Source organism: Rhineura floridana, chromosome 6 (genome assembly GCF_030035675.1).
Source record: "Rhineura floridana isolate rRhiFlo1 chromosome 6, rRhiFlo1.hap2, whole genome shotgun sequence".
Taxonomy (NCBI): domain Eukaryota; kingdom Metazoa; phylum Chordata; class Lepidosauria; order Squamata; family Rhineuridae; genus Rhineura; species Rhineura floridana.
In genome coordinates this window covers 122,344,480-122,362,204 of record NC_084485.1, presented here as the reverse complement: position 1 = coordinate 122,362,204, position 17,725 = coordinate 122,344,480, and the positions used below count along the sequence as shown (strand labels likewise).

The following is a 17,725-nucleotide window of genomic DNA, read 5'->3' as shown; positions in this document are numbered from 1 at the left end:
GTGAGCAGAGCTTTGACTGTGTTACCGCCACTTACCACTCTGCGCCACGGAGGAGAAGAAAGAAGTGGCTTCAGAAATGGAGTTGGGAAGGTGAAAAGAGGACGTAGTAGTTGCATGGGATGGGAAGGTTGAGTGGGGTTGTACATACTTTGAGACACGGAGAGCTACACGAGTGGTCTCTCGATAAGGGGCTTTATGCAACTGGGATTTTATCTAACCAAAGAGCTAAATCTCTTGCAGAGGAATTAATGGATGTGGGATTTAACTCGAATATAAATGAAACAAACGAAGAAACATACCATGACATGATAACAATTGACTCATATCAAACATTAGAGGAACAACTAGCACCACCTGGTGTTGAAAACCTAATAGAATCTAATACAGCCTTGGAAGTTCTCCATTTACAAAGATATCAAGCTTTGCTTGAAGAAGTAAATCTGGTAAAAATTTATATAGCAGAAACGAATAAATTACTCACTACGCTGGTGTGTGCTATGGGACCCAAGTTAACGAAGAACAATGAGGCATCAACACCTGATATGTCGTCTAATGTTGTTCTCGAAAGAAAAGACAATGCCACAAAGAGAACTTCTTTACTCCTCCCTATCGCCAAACAAACTAAAAAGACCAAAAAATCCAAAAATATTAAGAACTTTCAACCAAAAAAAATCTAAGAAATTTAATTTTACACCGTTATTTAAGGTGTTGGACTCCCAATCAAGATCCAAACGTGCAAAGCTTAAGGGGAAAGGCAAGAGATCTAAGCATACTTCTAAGCAAGCAATTATAAATCTTGACACAAAAAGCGAAAGCTCCAATATTGATTCCTCTAAAGATGATGATACTGCTTCAATATTTCTGATGTCATCGTCAACACAAACAGATTCCAGAACTGATATGCTAAGAACATAAGAACATAAGAAGAGCCTGCTGGATCAGGCCAGTGGCCCATCTAGTCCAGCATCCTGTTCTCACAGTGGCCAACCAGGTGCCTGGGGGAAGCCCGCAAGCAGGACCTGAGTGCAAGAACACTCTCCCCTCCTGAGGCTTCCGGCAACTGGTTTTCAGAAGCATGCTGCCTCTGACTAGGGTGGCAGAGCACAGCCATCATGGCTAGTAGCCATTGATAGCCCTGTCCTCCATGAATTTGTCTAATCTTCTTTTAAAGCCATCCAAGCTGGTGGCCATTACTGCATCTTGTGGGAGCAAATTCCATAGTTTAACTATGCGCTGAGTAAAGAAGTACTTCCTTTTGTCTGTCCTGAATCTTCCAACATTCAGCTTCTTTGAATGTCCACGAGTTCTAGTATTATGAGAGAGGGAGAAGAACTTTTCTCTATCCACTTTCTCAATGCCATGCATAATTTTATACACTTCTATCATGTCTCCTCTGACCCGCCTTTTCTCTAAACTAAAAAGCCCCAAATGCTGTAACCTTTCCTTGTAAGGGAGTCGCTCCATCCCCTTGATCATTCTGGTTGCCCTCTTCTGAACCTTTTCCAACTCTAGAATATCCTTTTTGAGATGAGGCGACCAGAACTGTACACAGTATTCCAAATGCGGCCGCACCATAGATTTATACAACGGCATTATGATATCGGCTGTTTTATTTTCAATACCTTTCCTAATTATTGCTAGCATGGAATTTGCCTTTTTCACAGCTGCCGCACACTGGGTCGACATTTTCATCGTGCTGTCCACTACAACCCCGAGGTCTCTCTCCTGGTCGGTCACCGCCAGTTCAGACCCCATGAGCGTATATGTGAAATTAAGATTTTTTGCTCCAATATGCATAATTTTACACTTGTTTATATTGAATTGCATTTGCCATTTTTCCGCCCATTCACTCAGTTTGGAGAGGTCTTTTTGGAGCTCTTCGCAATCCCTTTTTGTTTTAACAACCCTGAACAATTTAGTGTCATCAGCAAACTTGGCCACTTCACTGCTAATTCTAGGTCATTAATGAACAAGTTGAAAAGTACAGGTCCCAATACCGATGCTTGAGGGACTCCACTTTCTACAGCCCTCCATTGGGAGAACTGTCCGTTGATTCCTACTCTCTGTTTTCTGCTTCTTAACCAATTCCTTATCCACAAGAGGACCTCTCCTCTTATTCCATGACTGCTAAGCTTCCTCAGAAGCCTTTGGTGAGGTACCTTGTCAAACGCTTTTTGAAAGTCTAAGTACACTATGTCCACTGGATCACCTCTATCTATATGCTTGTTGACACTCTCAAAGAATTCTAATAGGTTACTGAGACAGGACTTTCCCTTGCAGAAGCCATGCTGGCTCTAATGGTTAGCTCCAAACTTCATTCTTCCCCCTGGAGCCTGGTTCTTCAATCTACTAAATTAGTTATTACTTACAATTGTTCACCTCAAGGATCTAAATTTCATTTTCCAAGTATTCCTTATTTGGACAAACATTTTGGCAGAGCATTGCAACATGGTACCAGAACTAACTATATTAAGTCGATGAAGAACATATCCATCAATCCCTATAAGCTCCGTCTTATACTGACTTTTCATTCACAGCATTATGCCTCACAAATCTTTCAAGTTAAAGACTATCTCTTAAGGAATTACAATTTTACTCTACAAAGGTATTTTATTAACATGGCTTTTCCTGACCCACTTGCTGTGAAATCTGCTCTTGCCACATCTGGGAAATATCATAGCAACCTCTCTATAGAAAATATAGCCACAGATATTAATCTTTATCACTCTATCCATCCATCCCAGGCGGCATCAACACCTCTTGCTGGCATAGTCCCAGAAGCCTCACCGATGCTAAGTAGACTGAAAGAGCTAGAACCGGAGGAAAATCAACTTACTCAACTTTACAAACAACTACCTGATATAGAACGCCAAATTCTCATCAAGTTCAATAGACTGATTAAACACCTTAAGGATACTGCAACAGAGGCTGATTATTTCAAGGAGTCTACAGATCATGGATTATCTAGAAATTTTCTACCAAATTCCTCGTCCCCAAGCCTAAGGAATTCTCCTTCACTCCTTAATACATCTATATCTCTAAATCCAATCATGGTGGGAGATTCATGGGACAAAGCGTGGTTTCTATATCCAAAAGAACTTGGTTCTCCATCTAATCCTAGTGAGAAATTTCAGTGGGATATTAAAATCGGAACTTCCGCAACAAAAAGAGGATTACAATTGCATGAAGCTGACATCATCAAAGACCCCCTTATAGATGCATCTCCTGCCCAACTTACCGAAAAAGCCTTATCTATTTCATATCTTTCGAAAGCCGTTACAACAGTTCCAGATACTCTTGAAATCACAGCTGTACCCGAGCCAGATAAATGAGATAATCATTCAAACCATATTCTTCCTCGTCAGTTCCCTCTTCCGCCTGTTCCACCCCCTATCAGTCAAGGGCACAAGTCCCTTTTTCTTCATTCCCCGAATCATTCTTCTGTCAGTCATTCGGACATATCATGCCTCTCATGGAACATTGCTGGCTGGAACAACAAAGCCAGAGACCCAGATTTTACAAATTTTATTCAATCTTTTGATATTATTTGTCTACAAGAGACCTGGATTTGTGACCAAAATCCATTTGTTCTCCAAGGCTTTAGAACCTGGGTTAAGCCGGCCACTAAGAGTGCTGTAATGGGACGAGCTAGCGGGGGAGTTGCTACATTAATAGATACTACACTTGATGTTTTGGTAACAACTCCTGCTGATCCCTCGCCTGACTTTTGCCTGGCGTTAATAATCACGTTTCCTAACGGCGTTTCTATTATATGTTTAAATGTTTATTTCCCTCCCTTACACTCACAAATGTGTCTCTCCAACTGGATATCATTGGGTAATTATCTAGAAATCCTCGGGCTTGCCTACCCATCACACTTGCTTCTAATTGCTGGGGATCTAAATGCAAGATTGGGTCAGAACTACCCTTTAGTGGGAGATCTAGTAGGTGTTCCTCTGGATGATCTCCCTCAAATACCCAGAGATTCAAGAGATAAATCTATAAATTCAAATGGGAAATCCTTGTTCAGATTAATGATTAGTCATCAGTTAATTTGTTTTAATGGAACTTTCCTTGACTGCTCCCAAGGTTTTTTCACCTTTATATCAACTAGGGGAGCCAGTGTGGTTGACTACTTCGTAGGTACCCCTTCCTTACTCCCGCTGGTTAAAGACATGGTGATAATAAACAGAGCAGATAGTGACCATCTTCCCCTTTGTCTTCATATAAGAGCAACTAGCCTAAACATCTTCCCTTGTGTTTGTAGACCCATTTTAGACAACTTTACAGGCTTAAGGCGCATTAAGTGGTCAACTGATATTGCAGCCTCAGTAAAACAGTGCTTAGAATCACCTCTTTTAGCAGAGTTACGCAATCAGGCCATTACTGACCCTGAGGACATCCTGGGAATATTTGAGAAAGTGTCCTCAGCTCTCAAAAGCCAGGTATCTTCTGTTACTCCTGTAAGTTCAACTAGAGGTCCCAATTCCTGGTTTGACCGGGAATGCAGAGCCAAGAGGAGAGAGTTATCACATATTAAATTCATGCGCCGCAATTACTCAAATGAAGCTATTCACCATTTACTGCTTCTGAAGAGAGCTTATAAAAAACTCCTAAAAGAAAAAAAACAATTTTTTAATGTAAATAACTGGAGAGAGCTAGACCAGGCAATCCAACTGAGAAAGGATGATGTCTTTTGGAAACTTGTTCAGGGGGGTCTTGCTCAGTCCGATCCAGTTTCTATCCCTCCGATTCTACCTGAAACCTGGGTCGCACATTTCACTAACATTTTCAGTGCAGTGTCATCAGCCCCTCCTTCCCCCTCAACAAGGTACCCTAATATGCCTCATTGGCCACCAGTTAGCTGCTCCGAGATTGGCGACTTAATATTGACGCTCCGCACAAATAAAGCTCCAGGAGAAGACATGTTGCCCCCGGAGATTTTCCTTGAGGAAATCTCATGGTGGACTCCGCTATTAGCCCCTCTCTTCACCCACATTAATAGCACGGGCGACTATCCACAAGGCTGGCGTACCAGTATAATTATCCCTATCCATAAGAAAGGTGACCCAGCTGAGCCCAGTAATTATAGGCCTATCAGTCTCCTCGATATTTCTGCTAAACTTTATGGCCGTTTTTTACTAAATAAATTGGAGGAATGGGATATAAAGAACTCGATTATTCATCAAGAACAGGCGGGATTCAGAAAGGGAAGGAACTCACTAGAACAAGCATTCATCCTACATCATCTTATAAATAAGGCCATTAAAAGTCCATGTTCGTCGCTCTATGTAGCGTTTATAGGTTTTGCGGCTGCATTTGACTCAGTGGATACAGAGCTCTTATGGCACAAACTAGCCCAAACTAATGTGGACAAAAGATTGGGATGGCTCATTAAATCTCTCCACCAGTCAAACCTTTTAAGAGTTCGTTTAGGCAGAAATGGGGCCCTTTCCCATACTATTCAATCCTCAAAAGGTGTGAAACATGGCTGCATATTGGCTCCCTTCCTTTTTAATTTTTTTATTAATGATATAATTCCAACCCTGTCCTCTCAAGTTTTTTCCCTCCTCTGTTGGAGTAGACAAAATTTCAGTCTTATTATACGCAGACGATTTGGTACTTTTTTCTTTAAACAAAATTGGCCTAAAAAGAATGCTTGTAAGTTTAGAAGGATATTGCAAAGCAAATCATCTGCGGATTAATCATTCAAAATCAAAAATTATGGTTTGTGGAAATCATAGGAAGGCCAAAAGTCTTTGGACGTTGAACGGAATACCCTTGGAACAAGTCCAGTCATATAAATATCTTGGAATAAATTTTTCCTCCACACTTTCATGGAAATCCCAATTAGAGGTTACTAAACTCGCTACTTCTAAAATACTTGGCCAATTAAAAAAGTTCTTTTATACTCGAGGAGGTCAAATGATTGTGCCAATGTTGAAAATCTGTGTAGCCAAAGTCTTATCTAAATTACTTTATGGGTCCGTATTGTGGGGTCCCTCTCTTAAATCATCTTTGGAGCCCCTTCAAAACTCCTTCTTGAAACTCCTCTTGGGCCTTCCCCGGGGTACCCCTTCTGCTCACGTAAGGTTTGAACTGGGTATCCACTCATTGTCTGCCAAAATTGATTTGGCAGTTTTAAGGTTTGCGAGGAAAATTCTACTACTTGATAACTTATCTGTCCTCAAAGGTTGCTGGCAGGAACAACTACAAAAAGGAGGTTGGGCTCAATTAACTATGGCCTTAATAGAGCACTATAACCTTACAGCCAGCAACTTAAAAATCTTCTCCCCTAGGAAGCTACGAAACTGGGTCCTTAATCAGGATGAGGCCCATGATAGGTCCCATATAGCGTTGTCCCTGTATTCGCATGGGTTCCCGCTCTTTAAAACTAATCATGTTATTGCTCCCTATTTTGCCATTTTACTTCCTTCTACGAAACGTAGAGCTTTTACTGAATTGAGGTTTCAGACAATGACTACAGCAGTGTTAGAAGGCCGATATAGGGGCGTCCCGAAATCCCAACGCTTCTGTATATGTGGAAATGGGGAGATAGAGGATCTGTCTCATTATTTACTGAATTGCTCACTTTACAGAGTGCCGAGATGCAAATTCTTAGACCCGTTTATAAAACCCAGGGAGGCTCTTAGTCCTGATAACTTAATAGCAGATTTATTGGCTGACAATTATAAAGAGGTTACCCTGGCGGTCGCAAATTTTGCGCTTGCAGCAAAGCACATTAGAGCTCATTTTGTCAAATCTAATAATGATAAACCCTGAATAACTGTGATATGTCTTGTCTGCTCAAAATGTTGTTTTAAATTGATGTTTTATATTTGTATAGTATATTTTGCAATGGCCTAGAAGCAATAAAGTATTTCTCTCTCTCACATACTTTGAGAATGAAGACCTTCTTGACTTGCATAATATGCAGCCCATGTGAGTAAGATTTCCATGAGTAAAGTACAGTAGAACCTTGCTATAATGCAGCTTCCTGTACTGCCCATTTGGATATACCATGGTTATGATGATGTCCCCAAGTACAATACTGTATACAGTACCATAGTTTTCATTATAACATGGAACTCCTATAATGTGGGTGCAACCTTTGTCCACCAAGCCCTGCTTTATAACCAGGTTCTACTGTATAGGAAAGTGGCATATGTGCTGTCCCTTGGGAATTACTTGTGTTAAGTATTGGGCAGTTTCAGTTAGAGCTTCTGATAGTGAAAGAAAGAATTAGCCTGTTGTTGAAAGTTAGGCACATCTGCTGTAGATACCCAAGTCGCTCAAGAGAATGAGCTCATGTGAACTATCAATTAACTTTTTCCTAAGATCGCTCTCGAAACATTTATTGCGGATTGCTGTTTCCTTTTGATTAGAAGTATGGTACAGCTTATTTGTGCATTGTGCAGCACATCCAATGTGTTAAGAGTCTGCTTAATCAAAATGCTTTCCTTTTTTAGTAGCATGATATAGTAAACATGCAAATATACAGCTGGAAGGTAGGGCTAGACAGGATACATTTATGGCAACTTCCAAAGCATAATCCTGGTGCCAAGGGGCTTGTAACATAGTAAGTTAATAAATAACGTTTGTAGGTTTGGGCCTTAAATGCAGATTTCTCTATTTAGGGCAGGAGCACTAAGAGCCGACGTGTTTGTTTGCTTTGGATACTCTGTAGGTGAAGAATAAAACTTTGTGAAGGGCACATTTTCTGCTTTTGATATGCATCCCTAGGTCAAGTGTGTCATTTTGGCAGGGCTGTCCTTTTTGGTCCTAGGGCTTGATCTTAGCCGATTTCCACTTGCTAGGAGAGGCCCAACAGGACATTACCTGAACAGGTAAATTCTTACCAAAATCTAGCTTGTTTTGTGTGTATCCCTTCGGTTTACAACCCTTATTCATATTCTTGTGCTGTAGTACAACAGAGAGAAGTACTATGGCTGATTTCTTAACATTTTGACAGTACTGTTTTCATCCTACCAAAATCTGCACATGATGCCTTTGGGTGCTTGTATGAGGAGCTGGAACTCTGTGCTTTCCACCACTGTTCTTTTACTGTATTTGGATGACTAATAATCAAACAGTATTGAAACTGTAGAAGAGATGTCATACATATGAAAAAAAAGCTTATTTTAATCATCTGTCTTAAACTATATTAAAATATAGTGTTCTGGTTGAAAAATAAATATGTTCCATGTAATCCCACTATTGCATGCATTTATGTGTAAAAACATGGAAAAGTAATCAAAGGCCCTGTAAGAAGGAACTATTGCAAAAATTATAGGAGCAGAAATTATTAAAATGACAACTATGTTGGCCACTATACAGAAAGAAACTTGTAATCCAATATATTAGTGGAAGTTATGTTTTAAAGGAACAGAAGTAGAGTGTATATTACTACGAATTATAACTTTATTTTTTACATATATGTATAATATAGCAATGATGGAGAACTTTATTTTTGTGGATTATATGGCTTTATGAAAATTGCAAAGCCTGGGAAATTTGTAGTTAAAGTGTAATAAGTAAAAAGCTGATTAATTATGTTAGAAGTAATGTAAAGATTGGTACAGTAGGTAATATTTATTTAACAGTATTTAAATAGTATTTATTATTATTGGAATTTAAGCTTATACCTCTAATGTTGATATTTAACTATAACAGAATATTAAATGTCAGATAAGATAGTGTGTAATTGTTTTATCTTACTATGCACTTTAGCTAGATGATCATATAATATATTACATATATGTAATATATATAATGGGTAGTATCCACCCAACTCGTTCCATCAGCGCAAGGATTTCATCTTGCACAATGGGGCTTCCCCCTTGCCCTCCCCCAAATCTGTTCTGGGGGTTCCTCCAACCTTCCCAAGAAGATTTTGAGTTCTGTTGCACAAGCAGAAATCCTTGTGCTGCCAGAACAACTTAGTTGGATACCTCTCATAATTTATTAATTTAAAAAATGTAGAAAAGATTTGGAAAACATTTTCTAAGTGCTGGATGATCTCTTTAAATTTTAATAAAATATCAACTTAGTCTGTAAATCAAGTCCTTATAGCAAAAAGACTTTTATTTTTAATGTTCGGTGCAGTAATAACTAAAAGCATTGGTTGTGACCTTTCTAATTGATTGATTGGTAGTGCACTCCAATCCATGATTTTGGAAGTATACCCTATTGAAATTAGTGAGACTGGCTTTCTGGCAAGCAAACATACAATTGCAGCTTAGGTCTTTAAATTTGCTTTATTGACTAAGTTGGTGGTGGCTCTCATCTTCTAAAGAGCCATTTTCAGCAATTTCTGTATACATTTATTTGCTTGTTATGAATTCCCTAGTCTAGTGTGGCCATCACTCGTATCCCTCAATCTGGAAATCTTATAAATTAAGATCTCAACACTTTTTTGACATATATTGAACCGTGCCAGTAGGAGTTCAGTTTCTTTAACAGGACAAAAGGAAATCTTTGCAATTTCAATAATAATTTTATCCAGCCCTCTTCATCCCTTTGCTCCACTTTCCATCAATGCATGTGTGTATCTGTTCAGGCTCTACCAAGTAGGATTACTAGTTTTTCACTTAGCATGTCAGAATACAAAATTTTAAACTTTTTTTTTTGCTTCTACATCCCTTCCCACCAACTGGGCACAACCACTCTATACCTGTGAGCTCATACCAACTCAGGTAGAACCAGGGTTGAGAGGTGAGAGTATTAGGCAAATTTCCAGGCATTTCTGCCCCTCATCACTCTTTTTCTCATTCCTCATATTTTGGGATGTTACTGGCTTCACTCTTTTTCTCTATAGCTCCCTGCTTCCTTCAGTCTTTCACTTGTAATCTACTGCCACCTTCTTAACTTTGCTGATGGTTTGGCACACTTTCTTTGGGTGGTCTTTTAACCTTTTGGGTATTTCTTTCACTTTTCATTTGACATTTAGATACACCTCTGGCCTTAGACGTACCTAAACTTAAATGGAGATAGGCAGGACTGTATGTATTTTTGTGTGTTAAAAAATAATTAAAATTTTATACCCAGGAAACCTGAATTCTGCAAACCTGTGTGAATTAATGGGTGAAATCAAGTGACTTCTGCTTGTGCAATGAACTTCCATTTGTTCCCCAAACTACATACTCCCTTGAATATTTGAAACGGTTTGCCTTTCTTTGGAAGCAGTTGTGCTATCAGTTCTGCTGTTTGGGGTCTTATCAGGTTGTTTTAACATTTTCTAGGCATATTCGCTAGTGGACCGTGAGGTTGGTTACTGTCAAGGAAGTGCTTTTATTGTTGGATTGCTTCTTATGCAGGTAGGTAAACAGTATTGTTCTATGAAACTATGTAGTTCTTGAAATTTCACTTAGCTGAAAGCAGCACAGATTAATAAAAGGATAACACAGGATCCATGAATTGGAACTCTTCTTGTAGAATATTGTAACTTGTCTTTACCACAGTCTTGAATGTGTATTTTTTTTAACATAACAGTTCAGTAATTTCTAAGCTGTTTGACTCTGAGCCAGGGCTTAATGTGAGCCAGGTCTGAGCCTTCCTGTTTGTTACTCTTCTGGAGGTTAGCCCCTAGAATATAAATGGCATGTTATTGTGTATTTGTTCCTTGCTTGCTAAAAGAGAAATCTCTGGCTGCAACTAGCATTTGTTTCCTATTTTTATTTTACAGAGCTGTTCTAGAATGTAGTAATACAAACCTAGCTGTTCTATAGGATAAAATCACTGGGGAAATCTGACATCCCCCAGCATAGCTTATATAGCCCACTCAATGTCTTGGCTAATATAACAGAAAAACCTACTGCAGTGTTAACATTGGCCAGAGGTTACTAGCATTAGGAAGCAATGACAACATTTAGACAATTAATTCTCAGCTTAATAAGCCAAGATATGCCTGAGCTTCAGGCACCCACATGCAACTGCTTTATTCCTTCCTTCACATGAAAGGCAAGACAAGCCAGGAAGCTGCAGCTAACCATCACTTCCCATTGCATCTGAACTAGCAGCTGCAGTTATTGATTTCCATATCCTAGCTTGCTTGGAAGCCAGTTTCAAACCATAGCATCATATTCAGGCATGTTTTGAGGCTGTTTACCATATTGACCCCGTTCAGTCATAATGGGAAGCTATGGTTAACTGCAGCTTCCTGGCTTATTCACTCATGTAGAAGAATGAATAAAGCAGTTGTGTATGTGGGGCCTAAAGCTTGTGCCTATCTCTGCTTTCCAATCTGAAAATTGATCTTCCAAATATGGCCAGTGTTTCAGAACTTGGGTTTAAGCCTATAATGTAGGGAGAGTTTCTGAGCATCTGCAGTGCCCTTTCCTTTGTCTCATGAAACAGCAACCGCCATAATAAGGTGGCCACGAAGCCATCATGGGATGAGGGTTTGAGAAGCATCAATTCTCTTTTTACTTATCTGGATACTGCAATAAAAAATGTTCTAGATTAAAATGAATGGTTAAAGGCTAGGCAGCTTCATATCTTTTCCCAGATGTTCACTTGTTTCCAACAACAAGGAGTAATACATCTAGAGCACTTTCAAGTTTAATATAATGATATGATAAAAAGAAATAAACTCTGGACTCTGATCTCCTTCAAAACAGATGCCAGAGGAGGAAGCATTCTGTGTGTTTGTTAAATTAATGCAAGATTATCGACTTCGAGAACTGTTCAAACCAAGTATGGCTGAGCTGGGCCTTTGTATGTATCAGTTTGAAAGTATGATACAGGTACAGTTGAGATATTTTATTTCTTGTACATTGTGTAGTTAATAATTTCTTTCAATTTTATTATTTATTTATTTAAAATATTCCTATCCCACCCTCCTACGCTATAATAGGGCACTCAGGGTAGCTTACAAAAATAAAATCAAACACGTACATAATAAAATTGTAAACAATAAAATCACAAAAACATTAAAATAAATTAAAATACATAGAATACTATACACAAAGAGAGAGAGAGAGATACATATTTATAGGGGGTGATACTAAAGGGACTACAAAGGTAAAATTTAACATAGAAGGCATTTTAAAGTTGCAGATATTTCCTGAAGCAGTGGATTAGGAAAGCTGGGTGGAAGCGAGGTGGAAAGTCATAACTTAAACACACTTTCAAAAGGAAATTGTGTGCGGAGAAATGGTCACTGTACAGAAAGTAGTTTTCATCCATAATCCCTGATTAACAAAGACATTTGAATAGCTTTGTCTCCATTACTGTAGGGCCCCACTCATACGGCAGGTTACTTTCCAGACCCCCGCCGAAAAGCGGAACTCTGTCAATAAAATGGTACCTGACGCCCGAAAAACACAGTAAAAGCGGAACAAGTGCCGTATGAGTGGGGCCTTACTCTAATTGAAAACCGCCATATTAGCGGAACACCGAAAAGTGGGCCACCGAAAAGCAGGGCCCTACTGTATATTGTTCATACTCATTTGTATACCTATTTGAATATCAGTAAGATAATACCAGTGGCTGTGCATATACCATACATTTAAAGCACATTTTCCTCCCAAAGAATCCTGGTAACTATAGTTTGTTAAGAGTGCTGGGAATTGTAGCTCTGTGAGGGGTAAACTAAAGTTCCCTAGATTCTTTGCAAGGGATGCTTTAAATGTATGATGTGTATGCAGTCACAATTCAATTATAAGAAATTCTTTAACATCTAAGGCCCTCCTCCGAGTTCCATCTCATCGAGAAGCTCGGAGGGTGGTGACTAGAAATAGGGCCTTTTCAGTTGTGGCTCCCGAACTATGGAATGGTTTCTCTGATGAGGTGCGCCTGGCGCCGACGCTGCTATCTTTTTGGCGCCAGGTAAAAACCTTTTTATACTCCCAGGCATTTTAAAGTGTATTTTACAGTATTTTAGCATTATTTTGTATTTTTGACGTTGTTTGGTTTTTGTATTGTTTGTCTGTTTTTGGTTTTTGATTCATTGTACTTATTGTATTTATATATTGTATTTGTTTTTATTTTATGTACACTGCCCAGAGAGCCTTTGGGCTTAGGGCGGTATATAAATTAAATTAAATAAATAAATAAATAAATAAAATAAAATTTAACAGTTTCCTTTAGGCAGTCATTGATTACTTTAGGCAGTGGAATGCACAGTAATTCAGTGCGAGGCACAATACATGGGAACAGTTAGAGCAGTGTGTGGCCTTCAGACCATATCAATGATATGCCTGATGTGTATTTCTTTCTTGCTTAGATATCACAATTTAAAAGTATACTCCTTTTTAAAAAAATCATTGAATGTGTTTATCAAAGCCTTAGCTAAAAAAGGAACTTTGCTGTTGTTTTCTTTTAGGAGCAGCTGCCAGAGCTATATATGCATTTCCAGGCCCAGAGTTTCCATACCTCTATGTATGCATCATCGTGGTTCTTAACTATTTTTCTTACAACTTTCCCGTTACCAATTGCAACAAGAATATTTGATATCTTTATGTCTGAGGTAAGCTATTGCCCAATGCCAGTTTTCACATAGTCAGGGCCGGCACCAGGCATGACTGGGTCCTTGGGCACCAGCCTGCCCTAGGCCTGCAATGCTGTAAGGCAAAAACACCCCTGCTCAATACAGGCGGTGCAGGATTTAAATAAGCCCACCCGCCCCACCTACCTGTCGCATCAGTGCATACACACATGCTGCGCATCTACTATGACCCAAGATGACAGCGGAGGCATCAACCTCTTGGGGACTCCCCCTGCTGCCATCTTGGGTGGTGACATACCCGTGTACATGCTGATGTGATATGTAGGTGGGGTGGATGGGCTTATTTAAGCCCTGCACCATCTGTATAGGGGGTAGGGGTCCATGAGAGCTCCTGCTTTGTGATCCATGGTAGTGTTGGGTTGCTGAATCCTGCAACCTGATGCTGCTGTGCCCAATACTATCGCAGATCACTGAGCGGGAGCTTCACCATCCCACTCGGCCAGGGCCCAACCTGACCACCTGCTGGCTCCAGCCCTGCACACAGTCAAGAACCATATAGTAGGGCCCACTTTACAGCGATTCACTAATGCGGCAGCTTTCAATTAGGGAAAGTCCCCACATTAAGGCGCTTGTTCCGCTTTTATGGCGGTTTTTTCCCATCACGCACCATTTTGATGTCATTTTCACGCAGTGCGCCCCATTATCGTCAATGGGTTCTGCTTTATGGCGATTTCCGCTTTACGGCGGCAGTCCAGAACGGAACCTGCCATATAAGCGGGGCCCGCCTGTATATACCAAAGTACCTACTTCTAGTGTAAACTATTATTTATTTATTTATTTATTAGACTTATATCCCACCCTTTCTCCCAGTAGGAGCCCATAAACTATGGGTGTTGCTTGGATTAAACTTCACGTTCTGTGGCAATTTAAGCGAATTCAGATCCCCATTTGTGTTATCTGCTAAACTGAAATTCAGTATTAAATTACATGGAACATTCTTTAAATTCTGAGATTAGAAGTTCATACCTAAAATAAAATGCATACCTTATTCCTAGGGTTTAGAGATCGTGTTTCGGGTTGGCTTAGCACTACTCCAAATGAATCAAGCAGAATTAATGCAACTTGACATGGAAGGGATGTTACAGGTAAGCTCCATGTTACATTGATGCATCAAATAACTGGAAAGTTGAAGTGTAATGTTGGTATTGATTACTGTAACTTTTGTGGTCTGTTTCTGTTTTCAGCATTTTCAAAAGGTCGTTCCACATCAGTTTGACTGTGGGCCAGACAAGTTAATCCAAGCAGCTTATCAGCTCAAATACAATGCAAAAAAGATGAAGAAGTAGGTATTACTTTCTATATTTTTTTTAAAAAGGTGCCTCTATGCTATTGTTACAGAGAGGCAGAACCTCTAAATCAGTTCCTGGGTTTTCCTTGCTTCAAAATTGTATGAAATGTCATTAGTATGCCTCATTTAAGAGTCTCAGCAGTTACTTTTGATATTAACTAGAGTATATCACTCTCTAGACAAAAAATGCAGGTAGCCATGTCAGTCTGTTGGAAAAATCCAAATACATTGATAGCAGAATAATTTACTGGGATCAAATAAAAGTCACAAAATGGTGAACTAGTTTTTGAGCTTCACAAACTCTTCTTCAGGTTAAGTAAGAAGTGGAAGAAGAAGGTTCTTCTAGAAAAGAGCTTAATGAAGATTAGTGTACGCAAGCTACTGTGTGGGACCTGTTGGGTGAAAAAGGCAGGGCATATATGGAAAAATACTTTAAAAATCTAGTGTTGGATTGTATCCATTCATGTTGTTCCATTCACGGAAAGCTTTTAGCCAACTTGAGGCTTCTGATTTTTGCCAGTTCTCCGTTTCTCCTCTCGCCCTTTGTATTCATAGAAGTCTCCACTTGATTAAAGAATCTTCAGCGAATTAAAAATCCCTATTGGACATAATGTCTTTTTTTCAAAATATATGTTTAAGCAAATCTACTGCTACATCCACTTTTGTTTTAGGAAGCAGTCTTATCAGACCTGCCAAATCAACTACTGTACTTTTGCAATGAGCATTTGAAATTGGTGTAACAATTCCTATTTGGGATTGCTATTTGAAAGCAGTATGATTTGGTGTGTGTTTGCTGTTGAGTTCCAAATGACATACCAATTGCTGAAGCATGGGCATTTGCTTTCTGTACACAATACTTTTCCTGTAAGGCTATATATTGATAAAAGGCAAAAAAGCTTACCTCGCTGGGTGAAGATTATGCAAGTGTCCATTTTGCAAAAGATACATGCTGGTGAGGAATTGCTGCCAAAATACTGCTTTTTGACAAGTATACATGCAGCAAAACGGGCACATGTGATCTACCACATGAAAGTGTGTGGTGTATTGGAGGCTGGAGTCTACATTAGTGTTTGTGTAGAGAAAACATAATGTACAAAACTGCTTGAGACATAGACTTGCTGAAACAAATTGCAGAGAAAAGAATTGGGCCCTTTTCATAGTCCTACTATTTCAGGGTAAGGGAAATGGAAATCTGTTTTAGTGTGTGGGATAAAAGCTATGGTCGCATTTTGAGCAGTCATACAAATTAATGTCAACAATCAGCATATTATCTATTCTGCTAAGAACATGCATGCGATACTAAATAGTTTGCAATGTCTTTCAATTTTCTTCAGGCTAGAAAAAGAATATACTACTATAAAAACAAAAGAAATGGAAGAACAAGTTGAAATTAAAGTAAGTAGACTTTTATGCATGTGTAAGAAAGAGCTGCAATAGTCAGAAGTCAATATTTTCAGCTCTTACCTGAGTGGAAGCAACTGTGTTCATTGTCTTGACCATCATAGGGAAAAAGGCAGGATACAAATGTAACAAGTGCCATGTTAGCTTTCCATAGTGTATTTTAATTTATTACAGAAATCTAATATGGTACCTGTAACTTTCCGCTTTTCAAGACTACATGTAAAACAAAACTACAAGGAGAGATAGGTGTTAGTGGGTTGTGAAATTCAGGGTTCTCTCCATTGCCTGTCCCTGTCCATCTTGAAATAGCTAAACTGTATGCTCATCTAGGATAGTGGTGGTAGAAGTGGTACAAATATTAGGTATACTAAAAAATGTAACAACACCTGTTACGGTGGACTTGTTCTTTCTGTTTTAGGTTTTTAATATATTTTGTTGACTTTGAATCAGTTGCAGAAAAGTCAGTCCAGTGGTGTATTTGTGGCATAAGCGTCACAAAACAAAAAAGACAGATTGTGATGGGGATGTATATGTAAGAGAATGGCACATTTAGAATTTAAAACCTGATATAAAGCAAAAATAAAACCCTTAAACTTGTGGTCACAAAGGTTCTGCATTGCTTTCCAGCAACATTTAAATAAAAAATATTCATAACACATCCATGCGGATAGCAAGGAGTTTAACACCGGTAATTTCAGTAGGCCTTGTATCCACAGCGTTGGTTTCAAGTAAACATTGTTCATATTGAGCTGTTAGTGATTCTGGGTCTTAGGTTGCAACTTATACAGACTCCAGAGTAATAACATTCATATAAGCATGTCTTCATCACTAGGGCACACAAGTGTGTGAAATAGATAGCAGAAAGGGTATGTGTGAGCTGAGCACTGAGACCTACCACTTAATTTAAATGACCCTTCCTTGCCCCCTTTGAAATTCTCATAGGGAACAATTAAGAAAAATCTAAGATGTGGCCATGTGTCATGTTTAAAAAGGGGGTCAAAGACCAGAATGCTGAAGTATTTTATTGTGAGATTTTTTTCAAAAAAGCCCAAACTGGTTTTATTGCAGAATATTTTTCAAAGAAGCCCAATGCGTTTCAGCCTGTAATCACAGGCCTTCATCAGGGGATAATAAACTTTTTCAATGGTTAACCGAACAATTTTGGTCCTTATAAGAGGATTGTTATTAGTGCAATACAGGACCAAAATTGTTCGGTTAACCATTGAAAAAGTTTATTATCCCCTGATGAAGGCCTGTGATTACAGGCTGAAACGCATTGGGCTTCTTTGAAAAATATTCTGCAATAAAACCAGTTTGGGCTTTTTTGAAAAAAATCTCACAATAAAACCAGTTTTCTATAAAATACTTCAGCATTCTGGTCTTTGACCCCCTTTTTCTACATATCGAATTGGATGCTCACCACTCTTTATCTGCATGTGTCATGTTTATCAGGTGGCTTTGTAACTTCAGCAGGTCTTGAAGATCACTGAACTTTTCCTCTTCTCCCTGCCCCCATGTAGGTTCTCAGT

The 17,725-nt window shown here is 39.0% G+C and overlaps 1 protein-coding gene across 9 annotated transcripts in view; it reads left to right on the top strand.

The window, feature by feature from the left end:
- Nucleotides 1–17,725, top strand: part of LOC133387892 (divergent protein kinase domain 1A) — a 185,935-nt gene that overhangs the window by 117,614 nt on the left and 50,596 nt on the right. For all 9 annotated transcript variants that reach the window (XR_009763595.1, XM_061633685.1, XM_061633678.1 and 6 more), the window contains 6 exons: nt 10,242–10,316; nt 11,619–11,744; nt 13,325–13,468; nt 14,503–14,592; nt 14,692–14,789; nt 16,130–16,190. Coding sequence is in view for 8 of the 9 variants with exons in the window: in XM_061633685.1 (XP_061489669.1) it covers nt 10,242–10,316; nt 11,619–11,744; nt 13,325–13,468; nt 14,503–14,592; nt 14,692–14,789; nt 16,130–16,190 (594 nt within the window). In the remaining variant the exon portion in view is untranslated. The remainder of the gene's footprint in view (nt 1–10,241; nt 10,317–11,618; nt 11,745–13,324; nt 13,469–14,502; nt 14,593–14,691; nt 14,790–16,129; nt 16,191–17,725) is intronic.